At 55.1% G+C, this 16037-nt stretch overlaps 9 protein-coding genes across 9 annotated transcripts; 2 read left to right on the top strand and 7 right to left on the bottom strand.

The window, feature by feature from the left end:
* Positions 1 to 721: 721 nt before the first annotated feature.
* NOP9 (Nucleolar protein 9) lies at positions 722 to 2782 on the bottom strand (the record flags this gene model as incomplete). Its single annotated transcript, XM_056205373.1, has 1 exon — positions 722 to 2782. One exon carries the CDS (start codon positions 2780 to 2782, stop codon positions 722 to 724), a length of 2061 nt encoding a protein of 686 aa, XP_056061348.1.
* A 116-nt stretch (positions 2783 to 2898) lies between these two features.
* ARG1 (argininosuccinate synthase) lies at positions 2899 to 4238 on the top strand (the record flags this gene model as incomplete). Its single annotated transcript, XM_056205372.1, has 3 exons — positions 2899 to 2944; positions 2981 to 3120; positions 3153 to 4238. The coding sequence occupies 3 exons, from the start codon at positions 2899 to 2901 to the stop codon at positions 4236 to 4238; spliced, it is 1272 nt and encodes a 423-aa protein (XP_056061347.1).
* A 544-nt stretch (positions 4239 to 4782) lies between these two features.
* On the bottom strand, positions 4783 to 6419 carry MVES1_000511 (uncharacterized protein; the record flags this gene model as incomplete). Its single annotated transcript, XM_056205371.1, has 3 exons — positions 4783 to 5005; positions 5103 to 5113; positions 5145 to 6419. The coding sequence occupies 3 exons, from the start codon at positions 6417 to 6419 to the stop codon at positions 4783 to 4785; spliced, it is 1509 nt and encodes a 502-aa protein (XP_056061346.1).
* A 54-nt stretch (positions 6420 to 6473) lies between these two features.
* On the bottom strand, positions 6474 to 7283 carry MVES1_000510 (uncharacterized protein; the record flags this gene model as incomplete). The annotated part of the gene is made up of 1 exon (XM_056205370.1): positions 6474 to 7283. One exon carries the CDS (start codon positions 7281 to 7283, stop codon positions 6474 to 6476), a length of 810 nt encoding a protein of 269 aa, XP_056061345.1.
* Positions 7284 to 7323: 40 nt separating this feature from the next.
* On the bottom strand, positions 7324 to 9576 carry MVES1_000509 (uncharacterized protein; the record flags this gene model as incomplete). Its single annotated transcript, XM_056205369.1, has 1 exon — positions 7324 to 9576. The coding sequence occupies one exon, from the start codon at positions 9574 to 9576 to the stop codon at positions 7324 to 7326; it is 2253 nt and encodes a 750-aa protein (XP_056061344.1).
* A 98-nt stretch (positions 9577 to 9674) lies between these two features.
* On the top strand, positions 9675 to 10670 carry MVES1_000508 (uncharacterized protein; the record flags this gene model as incomplete). Its single annotated transcript, XM_056205368.1, has 1 exon — positions 9675 to 10670. One exon carries the CDS (start codon positions 9675 to 9677, stop codon positions 10668 to 10670), a length of 996 nt encoding a protein of 331 aa, XP_056061343.1.
* Positions 10671 to 10791: 121 nt separating this feature from the next.
* Positions 10792 to 12917, bottom strand: QNS1 (NAD(+) synthase (glutamine-hydrolyzing); the record flags this gene model as incomplete). The annotated part of the gene is made up of 3 exons (XM_056205367.1): positions 10792 to 12715; positions 12744 to 12875; positions 12904 to 12917. 3 exons carry the CDS (start codon positions 12915 to 12917, stop codon positions 10792 to 10794), a joined length of 2070 nt encoding a protein of 689 aa, XP_056061342.1.
* A 35-nt stretch (positions 12918 to 12952) lies between these two features.
* On the bottom strand, positions 12953 to 13990 carry MVES1_000506 (uncharacterized protein; the record flags this gene model as incomplete). The annotated part of the gene is made up of 1 exon (XM_056205366.1): positions 12953 to 13990. The coding sequence occupies one exon, from the start codon at positions 13988 to 13990 to the stop codon at positions 12953 to 12955; it is 1038 nt and encodes a 345-aa protein (XP_056061341.1).
* A 56-nt stretch (positions 13991 to 14046) lies between these two features.
* On the bottom strand, positions 14047 to 16029 carry MVES1_000505 (uncharacterized protein; the record flags this gene model as incomplete). Its single annotated transcript, XM_056205365.1, has 1 exon — positions 14047 to 16029. One exon carries the CDS (start codon positions 16027 to 16029, stop codon positions 14047 to 14049), a length of 1983 nt encoding a protein of 660 aa, XP_056061340.1.
* Between the last annotated feature and the right edge of the window lie 8 nt (positions 16030 to 16037).

Here is a 16037-nt window from a genome sequence, read left to right as displayed (position 1 = left end):
AGAGCCCTGCTCCGAGTCGCTTCCGTATGTGCTTGTAGAGTCGCTGGAATGTGGACTGAAGCTCTTGCGCTTTTTCCCTACGCTGTTTACACCCAGTCGGTCTAGTTCAGCTTTTGCTGTGTTTTTGCGGAGCTCGGAACGTCGCTTAGCGACTTCTGACTGCGTTTTTTCTTGTTCAGCCTTTGCAAGAGCAGTCCCTGGTGCGCCAGGATACCGGTCATTTACTAGTGCATATATTTCTGTGCGTGATGCGCCTTCGGTCCGGTGCGTTTTGTGCAGCCATGGCGGTGTAGTGACGATCAACTCGACAGGTATGTCTGTCCCAATAACAGGAGAGCGAACAGCCTGAAATTTGCGCAAAGATCTTGACGGAGAAGCATGGATCGAGATGGGCGGCACGGGTTTTCCGTCCATCACAAACGCAAACCTGGTTAAAACAAAAGGGGGCGCGCTCTGCTCATCGTGGTCTGTGCGCCGGAGGAATAATTCACGTGTTGAGAAATGGAGGTGCGCCGCGCTTCGTGAAAAAAACCCACGCGTTGCTGTTGGCTTTTCTCTTAATGTCTTTAACACGTCCGGACTTTAGAGTCACTCGCTCCCTGCCAATTGGCCCATAGGGATTGCGGGCGCTCGTCGGGACGAATATTGTTGCTGTGTGATCTTCCCGTTGTAGCTATGCTAGAACTTCGGTTGCGCAGCAAAAATTTATGCACTACAGAACCTATTCAATAGCAGCAAAAATGGTATCCAGTTCCGCGCTCTGTCCATCCATGCTACGCTTCTTGCGTGTTGTAGAAGTGGTCTCTAATTGTCTGACGCGCAAAAATGCAAACGGGTTCACCGTATCGTTTGGCCGGCCCGTTTCCGTAGGCACCGATTGCGTCACAGCCCATTCTCTCCATTCTTCACGGCTCTTGCGGTAGACACCTAAGTGTAGGCGCTGTATAAAAAACCGCCCGTAAGTTGAAGCAATAAGCCGCTTTTCATGCTTGAGAGCAAGCTCTACAATCTTTCCCTTTGTAAACCCATCTGCAGCATTCCACAGCGCATCAGCAACACGGCTACCCCAAATGTCGTCACATAAGTCCAACAGGAACGGTAGCAAAGAGGATAATAGTGTACGCCGTTGCGCATATGATGCATTAGGCGTCTGCAAAGCTGCCAAAATAACGTGTACAGCCACAGGAGAGCAGCACCAAGAATAAAGTGCCTTGTTTTTCGCAAGGCTATCGTACAGGTATTGCTGGTGTGGCGGATGCAATAGACTTACGCGTTGTAAAAGAATACTCCCTTGTGTAGTAACACGCTCATCTTCGTTTTGAGCTCGCTTGCGCTTCCCAGGCACCTCCTTTTCATCGGCGCTTTTAGCAAGGTTCTTAAATGCTTTCAGGGTATGCATACTCAGCACCACAGGAACAAAGAGCGGAATCTCTCCTTCCAAAGGGAATCGAAACGCAGCAAGTACAGCCCTCATAACCTTGTCTTCCAGCGCATTGGCCTCTGCACAGCGCTCCACAGCTGTTTGCAGCGTACCCAGCATGCTGTTTTTCACAAGCTGATCGCCCGCCTGCTCAAGCTCAGAGAGAGCCTCTGCAAACGGACCCTCGTCATTGCTGGTTATCGGCAAAAGACGCAGCAGTGTGGCCACAACAAAATTTGCGCATGGGTGAGCGCCAAGCTTCACTACCCGACCACGGATATACACTTTCCAAAAGCGCGCCAATGCAGTGTTTCGCGCCCCAAGTAGCGCACTTTGCAACACATGCGTAGCGATCGTGTCGCGCAAGGCCGATTCCATGATATCGCTACGCTCTGAACCATTGTCCGTATATTCCAGTACGCGCGCAGTAATAGAGTCGCGCGCCCATGCCTTGCTCTGTTTGCCATCGGTTAATCCATTCTCTAATTTCAGAATTACGCTCAGTGTCGGTGCTGCAATCCGGTCAGGAATGATAGCGCAAATTTTTTTTGGTTGCAGTATCGAATGCATGTCATCGTACAGTTGATAAAGCATACGCAAAAACAGAGGAGGAACAACAAAATCCTGTGGTGCATCGGTCTTCGCCCCTGTATCTACCATCATGTCGCGCTGGTGTTCTTTGGAACGGTACTTTGCGCTTCGTTTGGAGCGCAGATCGTCAAACGAAGAAATCGGTACTCCGGCAAGCAGTGCAATCAAGCTACGCAGTACGTGGCTTGCAAACTGATTTGAAAGCATCTCTTCAAATGACAGCTCTAGCTCCAGAAACATGGCTTTAATGAGCTGTGGTAACGTCCGTAGTACACCTTGCTCCGGATCAGTTTCTTCCTCTTTTGTAGAATAGTCCTCGTTCATAGCAGCTTGTGCAGCGCTCAGCATAGACTGAAGAACGTGTGAGCCAAACCTATGCTCTGCCAATGTAAAATAGCTACCCGCCATGCGATCAAAAAAGACACGCAGCGCTTTGATCCCCATGACACCTGCCATATTTTCAAGCACAAGAGAGCATGTGGGGTCTGTCGCCAGCACCAGTTCATTCCCATCCATTTCTGTCAGTGCAGCCTGAATAAGCATCTGAGCTTCTTCTGCGCTCGCCTCGGTGTCCTCACTATGCTTTAACTTGGTCAAGTGCACATTCATTTCTTTAAAGTATGCTTGCATTTCCGGCTGCACAAGCCCGAAAGGAGTATTGAGATCCGAAGATTCAATCCAATCGTCTTTATTTTCCTGAATATCCACATCAGGTGTTGTTTCCTCCTGTTTGCTGCGCTTTGGTGCGCGCCTGCGCTCTGATTTGGGCATCGTACGGAAGCGAAGTGGAGTGTTACGGCAAAAATTATGCATCACGTGTTTTTGGCTGACTCATGTGCGGGGCAGCTTCGCGACGCTTATCGCTCGCGTCTTTCTTCATTCTGACCATGTCGAACTCTGGACGTGTTTTGCTAGCGTACTCCGGTGGTCTTGGTACGTTTTGATGCAGGATTTATACTGACTATTCAGATACATCGACTATTCTCTCGTGGCTTATTGATGAAGGATATGACGTGATTGCGTATATGGCCGACGTCGGCCAGGAAGAAGACTTCGAGGCTGTCCGTGCCAAGGCGCTGAAGTGCGGCGCTAAAGATTTTATTTTGGATGTATGTGCTCGCGATTTGTTGCTCACATCTAGGACATGCGCCGTGAATTTGTGGAAGAGCTGATCTACCCTGCGGTGCAAGCGAACGCAATTTACGAGGATGTCTACCTTTTGGGAACTTCGCTTGCGCGCCCTGTTATTGCGCGCGGTATGATTGAGACCGCGGAAAAGACAGGCTGTGAGTACGTGTCTCATGGCTGTACCGGCAAGGGCAATGACCAAGTCCGCTTCGAGCTCGCTTTTTACGGATTGAAACCCGATATCAAGGTCATTGCGCCATGGCGCATCGCCAAATTTTACGAACGCTTTGCGGGACGCAGTGCACTTTTGGAGTACGCAGAATCGAAAGGTATTCCTGTGACGCAGACCAAGGCCAAGCCCTGGTCGACCGATGAGAACCTGTTCCACATTTCGTACGAGGCTGGTATCTTGGAAGACCCCAACACGACGCCTCCTGATGACATGTGGAAGCTCACGCAATCGCCCGAGAATGCGCCGAGTGAGCCCGAGCGGATCACAATCGAATTTAAGGAGGGCATCCCGGCCAAAGTCAGCGTGCCTGCCTCTGGCAAGACGCATACCGACTCAGTCGACATTTTCTTGACCCTCAATGCTCTTGCCCGCAAGCACGGTATTGGCCGTGTCGACATTGTAGAGAATCGCTTCATCGGTGTCAAGTCTCGTGGCTGCTACGAGTCTCCTGGCGCCACGATCCTCCGCACTGCGCATATCGACCTTGAGGGTCTTACGCTTGACCGCGAAGTGCGCCGCGTTCGTGACCAGCTCATCACCACCAAGCTGTCCGAGATCCTCTACTATGGATTCTTTTTCAGCCCCGAGAGCAAGTTTGTCCGTGGCTGCATTCCCGCGAGTCAGAGCACGGTGAATGGTGAAGTAAAGCTGAAGCTATACAGGGGCAACGTCGTTGTCGAGGGCCGCAGCTCCGAAGAAATGCTTTACGATGCGCAATTCTCTTCGATGGATGAAATGGGTGGCTTTGAGCCTGAGAATGCGTCAGGCTTCATTGCCGTGCAGGCTATTCGTCTGCGTCGCTACGGTCTTGGCCAGGCTAAGAAAGGCAAGGCCGGCGCGGACATTAAAACTGCGTACCAGCTCTGAGTACTGTCTACCTCTATAGCAGTTGTAGTCAACCTTGCCATGTGCGCAATAGATGACATAAGCTACCACCTGCAAGGTTGCTTTGCGGTTTCATGGCGCTGCGACAGGCATTGCGCAGCTCGTTTGGTCGTCCAGTGCGGCTCAGTGGATTGCGTACCTACGTCTCGTCGACCCCAATGTCTGTGGAAGAAAGTATCCGCGAAAAAGTCACCCATGAGTTTGCACCGGAGCAACTGCTTGTCCGGAATGAGTACGTTTATTTGCGGAACTTACAAGCAGCTCGATGAAGCACGCGCACCACGCAGCTATGGCGGCGCAAGGAGGTGGTAACGGAGAAACACGTATGTATCATTTTTCGCTTATACCACAGATTTTTTTGTGGAAATCGTTTCGGACCGCTTTCAAGGCAAACCACAAATTGCGCGTCATCGCGCCGTGAATGCATTGCTGGGGGCCGAGTTTGAGCGTGGTTTACATGCACTGAGTCTGAAGTTGAGGACTCCGGAGGAATACAAAAGAGAATAGACTCCTACGGCATTGGAATTTATGCGTGTTCGATCCCGCAGTCCAACCTACTGTCGTGCGTCTTGCCGAGATCTTCCACAAAACTGCGGCCCCACCAAGAGGCGGTGTGCCGCTTGACATATTTAAGCATTTTTTCTGAGTTTGCACGCCGCGCTTCAGGCTGCATAGTCAGTGCAGTATAAATTGCATCCGCTACCGCGAAGCGGTCCCACGGATTGATAATCAGCGAACCATTCAGCGATCTGGATGAGCTGTAATGCGCGCAATACGTACTGAGCAGCTCCTGCAAATTCGGAAAGAATCATGACACCATTCCGTTCGTGCTGGCATGCCACATACTCGTAGGAAACCTAGCGTAAGCAAATTTAAACCTCAACGCACCAAGTTCATACCGTCGCGGGTGCTTGTCACTAAACACACGTCGCTTGCGGCATACAATGCACATAGTTCTTTAAAAGGCACGGAGCGATACAATAGATGAATGGGCAAACTCTCGACCGTGCCAAAACGCCCATTGATTCGCCCGACTGTCTCGTTGACGGTAGTATGCAAGTTTTGGTACTCTTCCACGTCTTGCCGCGAAGGTACGGCGATTTGTAGTAAAACAACGCGGCCAATCCATTCGGGATGGTCCTCGAAGAAGGTCTCTAGCCCCTGCAGCTTTTGGGGAATCCCTTTGATGTAGTCAAGTCGATCGACGCCGATAATTATCTTTACCCCCTCGAAGCGTCGCGAAAGTTGGCTAATGCGGCTCTGTACAGACTCTTGCTGAAGGCACTCTTCAAACTGCTGTGGTTCAATGCCGATCGGGTAGGTCCGCACTTGGACGTGTCGGTTGCCAAACGCGGCACCATTCGGAAACGTCGGTAGGCCAAGGATGCGCATGCAGGAAGAGAGGAAATGGCGGACATAGTCGTACGTCTGGAAACCAATCAAGTCGCAGAATAAAACCCCAAGCAAAATCTCGCGGCGGACAGGGAGGATGCGGTACACTTCGCTGCTTGGGAAAGGTGTATGCAGGAAGAATCCAATCTTGATATCGGAGCGACGTAATATTCGATCCCCCGCGCACGACCGCGCAGGAATGACGGAAAACTCGGGCATCGACTCGGCGCAAATTTTGGCGATTAAGCCAAGCTTGGGATTGTCATGGGGGATTAGCACTTCAATCCCGCTGCCTTCCAAAAGTGCGGTCAACATCAGCGGAAGAAGCATGAGATGGTAGTCCTGCACCCATACCCGATCTCCGGGTCGAAGTACTTCCATTACCGCCTTGGCGAACCGCATATTCGCTTCGCGGTATGCAGTCCAATTCTCCTCATCAAAGCTCATCTCGCCCGGGTGGTAGTGAAAGAGCGGCCATAGAATTGAGTTGGAAAATCCATTGTAGTGCCGCTCAGCCATCTCATCTGGAAGCCACACTGGCTTGCAGTTGTACTCTTCGCGCAACGTCGTCTCAATGTACGGGATGCTACCAGTAGGCACGCCCGGGCCTGGCCAGCCGATCCACGTAAACTCCATCGCCTTCTTGGTGCCACACAAGGCACTAACAAGCCCGCCGGTAGACTCGTTAAATACATACCCACCAGGCACGGAGCTGTTTGGATTGATCGTCACCGGCAGTCGATTGCTTACTACGACCAAGCGTTGTGACATGGCTGTGGAGAGGAACCCGATGCAAGATGTGGAGGTTTAGCAACACTATGGGTGCTATTCGGCGTGTGGCGGCAAGCTCATGGGAAGCTGCTCATTACTTTGTACAAGATCGTAATACTCGTGTCTTCGTGGATCGGCCATGCGTTTGGATAAATGTTTCTGCACGCGATCTTCTGGCCGCACAATGATAACGGGCACAGGCGACTGCCAAATGAGTGTTTTGCTTAAATTACCCAGCGGCGTGGTACCCAGAATCTTCTCAAACGCGCTGACTTGTTTCCCCCGCGTCCCTATCGTCAAGCTCTCTGGTCGGTAAATGGTGGCGAGACGCAGTATAGATGATTTAATGGGTCCTGAGAGAAACTCGACGGTAGCAGAGATGCGGCGTGGTGTTGCAGACTCGTTCAGGTCGACGATAGAAGCAAGCAAAGCATTCGCACATTCTTGTGCCACTACAGGATCCATTCGATCTTGCTCGCCTTCAAACACGCGAGCAGCAACGATCTCGTCGCCGTCGTCGACGAGATTTTCCATAATCCATTCCAGCGCGCGTTCGCTGCTCTTGGTAGCGTCGACCGCGCACATAAATGTGCGTGTGTGTTTAGTGCGTGCGTATCCAATTGATTTTATCTGAAGTGTATAGGATGCGCTCTGTTCCGTATTCTCAGCATCTGCCATAGTGTCGAACCCCACGACCCGTTGGTAGCCCTTCCAGAACGGTCTTTTATCAAGACGCTCGCTAGAAAACAAAGACATGCGCTTTTGTGTGTTGCTCTGGATCGATCTGCCATGCGAGACGCTGGTTGGATGCTTCGATTGCATCGAGGACAGGTACTCTGACGGCAAGACCGCCTCGGCATTCATGGCGGTGGAGAGTCAAAAATGATTATATAAGCTAGTTGCATTAAGGAAAGCCCAGCGCACGGAGCTGCTCCGCGGTGAGGGTATTTGTCGTGTTGGTCTGCTGCAATGGCACAGCAAGCGAAACGCTGCCAGCCATGGGGTTGCTTGCTTGCATTTGCGGCACCGTGTTCGTCATGTTTGGCACATTCGTCTGCGCCAGCAGCTGCGAGAGTGTGTCCGAAAGGGATGTTTGTGGCTGCACAAACGTGTTGGAGACGCCAGCAGGGGGAAAAGAAAATGGCTGGGCCATATTCTGCATCAGCTCGGGGGTATTTATACTGGGTTGTGAGATAGAGAGCATTTGCGACGCATTCAGCATCGAAGATGTCATCGATTGCACTGGCATGTGTGGGGCAAAATTGGACATGGCCGTCGCTTCCTGCGGCATCATATCCTTTGGGACAGTTTGCATCGCTGGAGCTGTCGATACCATACCCCGAGTATTCGTCGCTGTAGTGGTAGCCGCGTTGGACATGGTCATTTCCGCAAACGGTATTGGTGTGCGCGATACCAGCGCAAGCAAACGCGGCGTTTCGTTTGCGCCGGCGGATTGCGGCCGTAGGTTTGCGAGTGGTGTTAGCAAAATACCACATCCAGAACCACCGAGCGGTATGTAGGCCACCCTTCGGTTAAGTTGCAGCATCTCTGCAAGCCAGCGATAGTTGCGCTCATTGTTTTCTGCGCCGCGCACCGGTGCATTCGACACAAGGCTTCGTAGTGTAAGGAGTACGACAGGCATCCGGTGTGTCGAAATCATCCTTTGCAAGTCTGCTGCACCCGCGGATAAAAAATGCTGTACTTCCATGATGCTGGGCCACGGCAAGCCAAGCTGCGTACGAGCATTGCCAGCATTGGCTATCGATGCAACCACAAAGGTAAACATGCTCTCTCCATTGACCTGCCCGGAAGCGCTCCAGCGTACCACACCTTGCCAAAATATCTGCTGCGCGTTGGATCCTTGGGTAGCGCTGCTCTTCAGCTCCTGGCGCGCGTTGGAAGGCGCACTGCCTGGACCGTGTAGCTGGATGCCAGCCTCGCGCGCTTCCTTGTCAATCGTAATCAAGGCCTGGAGAATCGGATTAAAGTTGGGCTGCTTGCTGGTGCGTAATCGATAGGTTTGTGCGTTGATCGCCTGCTGCTGGACAAGCAATTGTTGCTTGATCTTCTCCAGTGTCTGACTCTGCAAAGCCGTGCCATTATGGGATGCAGCCAACTGACCCAGATTCTTGAGCATCAATGTGAGCCGCTGCTGGAGCAGCAAAATTTTCCCGAGAAGCACCTGGTCCTGTTTGGGCGTCGTGCTGACCGTCGCAGCAGTCACGGGCATATCGCTGCGCTGTCGCTTCTTGGGTCCTGCTTCCTCTGCACCGTTCGCATCCTTGCGCAGTGCTTTGTTAATGTGTGCGCTGCTCAGCACCACTTCCACGTCCTCGGGCGGCCGCCAATCGGCGCCGAGCAGTTCGTTCAAGTTTACATGACCCTCGCACAGTCGTGTGCATATCATGTCTTGCATCGCACGCGCAACAGAAATGCGCGCTCTTGCGCTAGCATTGCGTACACTCACGACCGTTCCGATCGTAATGGGCCGTCTGTTTAGCTGTGCGACAAGCGCGACCGTATCCATACCGTCAAAGGTAGATGCCATATTCAATGCAGGTTCAAGGGCAGGTGCGCGGGGAACAGCGCTGCCATCACACGCGTCAATATGCAGCAGATAGCGTGATAAAACGGGAGGAAAGTTGGCGGCAAGCGCCGCGCGCGCAAACGGCGCAATCCGCGCTTGTGTTTCACGCGCATCGAGCATTTCCAAAGCCGCGGCAAGCCCATCCGCAATATCCCGCTCTGTCTGCATCTCTCCACGACGCAAATCAAGCGCATCCAGCTGCGCAACACCGGCGCCGCCGCGCGCAGAAAGCACCTTGTGGGCGTGAGCAGTAAACCGCGCTGCTGGGAGAAACGGGATGCGCTCGATGCTCTCCTCGGGTCGTAGTAAAGAAACAAGCTCGGATTTTGGCTCGCATCTGTACAGTACGCCGCCCACGAGTAAGCTGGATGCATGTTGCAACGCGCCCAACGCACAGAACAAAGGGCACAGTGCGCGCTCACCAAGCTCCGTCCATCGCTCACGCAACTGATCATTGTCATGAATTAGGCACACAAGAAGCACCGTTCCCATCTGCAGCTCCTCTCCCCCAGGTACCGGCGACGCTTTGTGTTCTCCCAGCACGGGAGATGCGACTGCGCCATTCGCCATGCGGAAGGCTTGCTGCAGCGTGCCTCGCCGCCAGTAAAAATTTAGTCAGCACTACACAAGCGTGGGGGCCCGCTGTGTCCCGTTGGCTCTCTACAACAATGGTGGGGTGCGCACGGGAAACGGTTGTTACTGGATTTGCGTGCTTTGGCGCTGCGATTGCGCTGTGCATTGCGTTGTATTTTGTGTACCTTTTCCTAGAAATCCACGTACTGTCCGGTACCTCGCTCACCAAGTACGGTGCGAACAAGAAGAGTCGCGGCACGGGTTCCTGGGCGTTAGTCACGGGTGCCACGGACGGTATAGGCCGTGAGTTTTCCGTGCAGCTGGCCCAGAATGGGTTCAACATTGTGCTGGTGAGCCGCACGGTAGAAAAGCTCGTTGCGCTCGGCGCGGATATCGAGTCCAAGTACCCCGGCACCAAGACGGCGCACTACGCCATGGACTTTGCTGTCGCCACTCCTGCACAGTACGAGGAGCTTGCGAAGCTTACGAGCCACCTGGACGTGGCCGTGCTGATTAACAATGTGGGTCTCTCGCACGCCATGCCCGTCCCTTTCATTGAGATGGACCCTGTGGAGATGAACAAGATTGTCATGGTCAACATTGTCGCTACGCAGCACGTCACGCGCATTTTTGCGCCACGTCTTGCGCGCCGCAAAGCGGGCCTGATCCTTAACTTAGGCTCCTTTTCCGGCCAATGGGCTACGCCATTGCTGACTACCTACGCCGGTTCCAAAGCATTCCTGATTGCCTGGTCCCAGGCGCTCGGCGAGGAGCTCCGCCACGAGAATGTCGACGTCCAGCTGCTCAACACCTTCTTTGTAGTTAGCAGCATGTCCAAGGTGCGCCGCCCGTCGGCAATGGTGCCTATGCCCAAGTCCTACGTCCGCGCCGCCTTGCAGCGCATCAACCGCAGCTCAGGCGCATTGGGCCGTCCCTACACACTCACGCCATGGCCCGTGCATGCGTACGTGGACTGGATCACAAACTACATTGTCCCCCGTGGATTCCTGCTGCGCAAGGCCTACAGCACCAGCTTGGATACGCGCCGCCGCGCGATTCGCAAAGCGGAGCGCGAGCTCAAAGCGCTCTAGCTATGTAGAGAGCTAATGTGAGCACAAACTTCACGTACCTTTTCCACCAGTCCATAAATCTTGCGGAACTGGTATGCAAAGTGAATGGGGTACAGAAAAGGACGCAAGTCAAACCCTCTTGTCAGTAGAAGCGGTACGTACGGTTGTCGTCGGGGCTGTACGACTCGGCGTGGTACGACGGAGTCAAGGTCGTCATCTTGTGCCGATTTCTCGCGTACTCAAAAAAGAAATGCTTTACCTTGGCCGCAATATCGATGGGCGACAGGCGCGGCGTCCACATGGGCAGGAGCTTGACAAACATGCTGTACGGGCCACACTTGCCAACCTTGCGCAGCTGGCCAAACATAGACAGCTCGTCATAGGTCATGCCCATATCCGCCTCGTCGCTCTGCACGTAGTCAGCGGTAATAGGCTCCAGCTCTGCGGTCGGCGGCGCCTCGAGGAACTCGTCGAGAATTAAGAGGTGAAATGCATCGCGCGCATACGCAATAAAGCGCTTCAAGTCTGTCTTGGAGATGCCACCAATGGGGTTCAGGTCGGCGGCAGAGTTGTCGTACTTGGTCAGGTACCCACGCAAACTCTCGTCCACATTCGCGCTCCCCAACACCAAAAGCCCGCCGCTACGGCCCTGGACCCAGGGCGCAAGCTGTGCAAAGAGATAGGCAAGCACCATGCGCGTGCGCGCTTGAATGTTTTGAAGCGCCAAATTCTCTGCAGGCGTGCCGCCATGCACTCGGAAATGCGGCGTGCGTTTCGTGACGAGAGAAAAGAGGTTTAGAATGGACGCTGTGACAGAGTCAATGTCGAACGTGTAGTGGTAAGAGCCGAGGGCCACAGCAAGGTTCTTGGCGCGCGCGCGTGTCTCTTGGCTTGAATTGGTCGTACCCATGAAGCATGTGACGAAAATACGCTGTGCAATCGCTTGCGGATCGGCAGGGAACCATTCGTGGTGCTCGTCGGCAATCCTGCGAAGGTCAGCAAGAACGCGCTCTTTTGTGTCCGCATTTCCGTGCATGCATGCGTCCAGCACAATACGGCACATGCTATGTACAATCACGGCGGTAGCACACGAGTCGATCCCACCGGATAGTGGCAGCATAAACCCCTGTGTTCTGGAACGGCGTACATAGTCCCATAGCCAGCATGCAGGCCCAAGCGCAATCTCTTCTTCTGGGGTGTGGTAGTGCACAGAAATAGCGGGAGACGGGCGCGAATTTTGCAAAACGCCAGCGCTAAGCTCGAGACACAGCGCCATATCGACATGCACTACGGAGGGCCCGCCCGGAGAAAGCCCGCCATTTCCTGCCTGCATCCAAGCCGCTAGCAGTCCTCGCGATTTGCCCGTGCGCTGCGCACGCACCTCGGCAAGATCGACCGTTGCGGAGACGACCTGCACATCGTCCAGCGAAAACTGTTTCCCTTGTGCGACAATCGCGCCGTTCACAGCAATCATAGCGCTTCCATCGTAGTAGAGACGATCCCCGTCACATCCGCACTGGTTCGCATACAAGTACGCGCCGCCAGACTTGAGCGTTGCTTCTTTGATCAGCTCTACACGGCGGTGCAATTTGCGCAGCTCGTGGTGAGAACCGCTCGCATTCAAGATAATCTCGGCACCACTCAAGCCTGCGGAGATGTGCGGGCTAGCTGCCATAAAAAGCTCCTCACACAGCTCTACCCCCAGTATCGTGTCTCGCGCAGCGAGCAGTGCATCGCCAAAAGGCACACTTTCCTGGCCTGTAACTTGCCGGATATACGACGGGAGCGCGTGTTCTTCTACGACAAATGGACGCAGCCATGGCGTAAACCAGCGCATTTCACGGTAATTTCCGTCGTTTGCGAGCCACATTTTGGGCCGTACAAACACAATCTTGCGATTTGCAATCGCGACCCGGCAATTGTACAGCACCGACTTGTGCAGAACAGGCATGCCGACGTCGCACAAAATTCCATCCGTAAGATCCGAGCTCAACAGCTCAGCAAGCACCTGCCATGAATGCAGCTCGGTATCCTGCTCGAGGAAATGGTCATAACAGCCATAGCCGCTGTGGTCAGTCGCGACGGCAAACGCACGGAATTTCCAGTTCAGGACCGAGACGCACGGTGCAGCCAAGCTTTTTGGCCTGATGAATCGATGCAGCAATCCTATCCCTGTTTCCGTCAAAGTCAAGAGCCCATTGGTTTAGCGAGCAGGTCGCAAGCGTGCTGCAATGAGTCGGCTGCGCGCACGTACACGAGGTCGGACATGTGGAGGTGAGGAAGCACGCGCGGCGCTACGGAAATTAGGCGCTACGGTAAAAAAGCACGCTCTGCACCGGGCGTTTGTCTTCGATCGGCTCGATACGATTCTCTAGCACATGCCATACGCCAAAAGCCTGCCATGCGGCACATAGGCACTCGATATCGCCTGGCTGAATCCGTGCTGCGATGGGCGGTGTGTCGTAGTGTGTCAAAGTGGCCTCCACAACCAAGCCCTGCGCTGACCGCGGCTCGTGCACAAAGTGGCTCAGCACGACCAGCCCACCCGGCGCGACACGCTTGGGGATATGTTGTAAAAGCGCCATGTTCCAATAGCGAATAAGTAGCACCATATCGTACATGGCGTGTGGTAGGGGCGCTTCCGAAAACGGGTATACTGTGTCGTGCATACGGAGCGCACCGGTGTCTGTGATGGCCGCCTCAAGTACAGACGCGCGCGCAAGCAGCCCGTTGTCTTCGAGCAATACTTTTGCGCGCTCTAATGCCGCGCGCCACCGATCCATCGTCGTCGCGTGCCAGTGTGTTTGACCGCGCGCAAGCAAAAACGTCGCGTCGCGGCCTGCGCCGCACCCCACGTCCAGCAAAGTGTGTGTACCGTGCTCGTGCCGCGCATCCCACCAAGCGCATGCGCGCGCAACGACAGGTGCAGGCGCAAAAAGCAGTGCAGGCGCATCGTCTGCGCCGCGCGGGTTGGCGCCGCTGCGCCAAATCCCATGCGCCTGCGCCCACTGTGCAAATGCGGGAAGTGCTACGGCGTAGCCGGGGTGAATACCCTCCACTATATGCTCCTCTGACCCTAGTCCAAATACGCCCACAATGTCCCAGCGCTCGGGCGGCTGGAAGAGTGCGATGGTGTCTTGCAGCGCACCGTCGGCGCAAAGCACAACAAAAGCAACGCCGCGCGCAGGCAACGTACTGAACCGCGACGCAAGCGCATCCTTTCCGTGTATGTGTACTGCATGCGCCAAGTGCCCATCGGCAAAGGCCTGCTTTTCGCGCAAGTCCAAGCACAGGCGCTGGCCATGCAGAAACGGAGCGAGTGCAGCCTCCCAAGTGGGCATGAAAAAGGGGATGTGGAGGTACCAATAATATTAACTACAGTACAAGGCGCTCTCCGTCACCGAATGCGCGAGGCGCGCGAAGAATGCGACGTGCGCTGCCACGGGCTTCGGGGCGTTCCAACGCCAGAAGCACGAGCCGGAGTTCTATGATTGGAGCGCTGCTTAGACGGCGTCTCGTGTGCGGGCAACCTTGGCACACGCGGCCGTTGCCGGATGGAGGGCGAGGCATTCCGCTGGAATTCACTCTCGGGCTCCTCCTCTTCCTCGTCGCGCTCCGAGCTCGAATGAAACGAGGTCTCTGCGCGGCCGTGCCGCTGAATTGAGCTGCGCCGTACGAGGTCCGAGGGCGTATCGAGCGCAGCAAAGCCCATCATATAACCAGAGGCGGACAAATCGCCTGCACTGGGCGGCACGCTTCCCATGCCGTCATGCCCAGCGCGCAGAAGACCACCAATCGTAGGAGTAAGCCCAAACGGCATCTTGCTGTATGGAGTAATCCCGCCAGCCGTGGGTGTCATGCTGATCCCTCCGTACATGGGAGAAACGCCCTGCTTGGAAGCGGAATGCGGTGCGAGGCCGAGGCTCTGCGTGAGGCCGAGGTGCTGTGGGCTCGAGAATTGATCACCCGAGCGTCCATCACGCGATTTAAAAGAGTGGGCAGTTGGAGAACCCTGCAGGTCTGTATAGGTGCGCGGCTCGTCGCGCTTCGTTGCACTTGGCACAAACACACGCGGACTAGGATCGACCCGCGAGAAGGATGCCAGCGCGGCACGATCCATAGCCGAGCGCTTAACAGAGCTGCGCAGAGAAACGCTGCGCTTCTTTGGGTCGCGCGAACCGCTCAGCTCGGGGCTCATTGCAAGCCCAATCCCAGGCGCGCCGCGCCACGATTCGCGCAGCGGCGTGAACTGAAGAGGCATTGGCGACGGAATAAACAGTTTGGGCTCGGCATTGCCCGGAGACTTGAATGTGCCCATGGTGTCGCGCAGACGTGTTGGAACATTGATGTCGCGGGGTGCAAATGCGCTGCGTTTCGGCGTGGGCAAAGAACGCGGGGAGGGCGAGCGAGCGCGCAAGGCCACAAGCTCCTCGCTCGGCTCTTCGAAATCTTCCTTGGATGCAGAGACAAGCTCTGGCTCATCACCATCGGGCGTGTCGCGTTTGGTATGCACAAGGCCTTGAGCGGCAAGACGCTCTTGCTCGCGCTTCTTCCTTGCCCAGCGTCGCTTGCTTTCCAGCATCCGCTCCCGACGCTCTTCTGCATTCCGCGGTCTGTTTGCATCGCGGTCCCAGCGTGTCCTGCGCGGCTGGACCGCGAGTGGAATCGCGTGCTTGTCCTGCAAATGGCGCCGCCAGATGCTGCGCGCGTGTTTACCTGTGTATCGCTTCTCGCAGTGGGGACAAACAAACACATTGGGGCCCGCGCCCACCTCTGACTGTGCTTGCCGCGAAAAGGCCAGTAGCTCTTCCATGGAAGCGTCGCGGGAATGGGCGGACTCGTCGTTGCGCAGCCGACTCCATGTCTCGTCCAGCACAGAGTCGCGCTCCCCAAGCGACTGGAGCAGGGCTTGCTTCTCTCCAGCGTGCATCATAAACGCACCAGGATTCGTACTGTTATGCGGGAGTTGCATCAGCATCGGTACATGGGACTGGTCCATCATTGCAAAGTTGGGCACTGGGACCAAGGTGTAGCCTTCGGTGCCAAAGCGCTGCGTGTGCTGCAAAACTTCGGGATGCATTGGCGCAGAGTAAGGGTAAATACCACTTCCGGAATGAGAAGCAAAGAACGGAGCGGTAGCGTGCTGTGCTGACGCGTGTTGCGGTAAATAGCCGCCGGACTCCGGCTCGGCGCGGAAAAACATGTAGCGGGACGGCGACTGCGAGCTCGCGGTGCGCTCCCCGCCAAGAGCATCCCAATATGCATTTGCTTGTGCGGCGCCGGGCATGCCCGTGCCGCCAAGCATCCAAGACTCGCGCGGTGCGCTGCTTAGCGCGCCGTGTGTCGGAAGGCCAGACTCGAGGCCAGCAACTGGTAGCATGCAGCAGT

Source organism: Malassezia vespertilionis, chromosome 1 (assembly GCF_029542925.1).
Source record: "Malassezia vespertilionis chromosome 1, complete sequence".
Lineage (NCBI taxonomy): Eukaryota > Fungi > Basidiomycota > Malasseziomycetes > Malasseziales > Malasseziaceae > Malassezia > Malassezia vespertilionis.
This window is presented reverse-complemented; position numbering and strand designations above follow the sequence as displayed.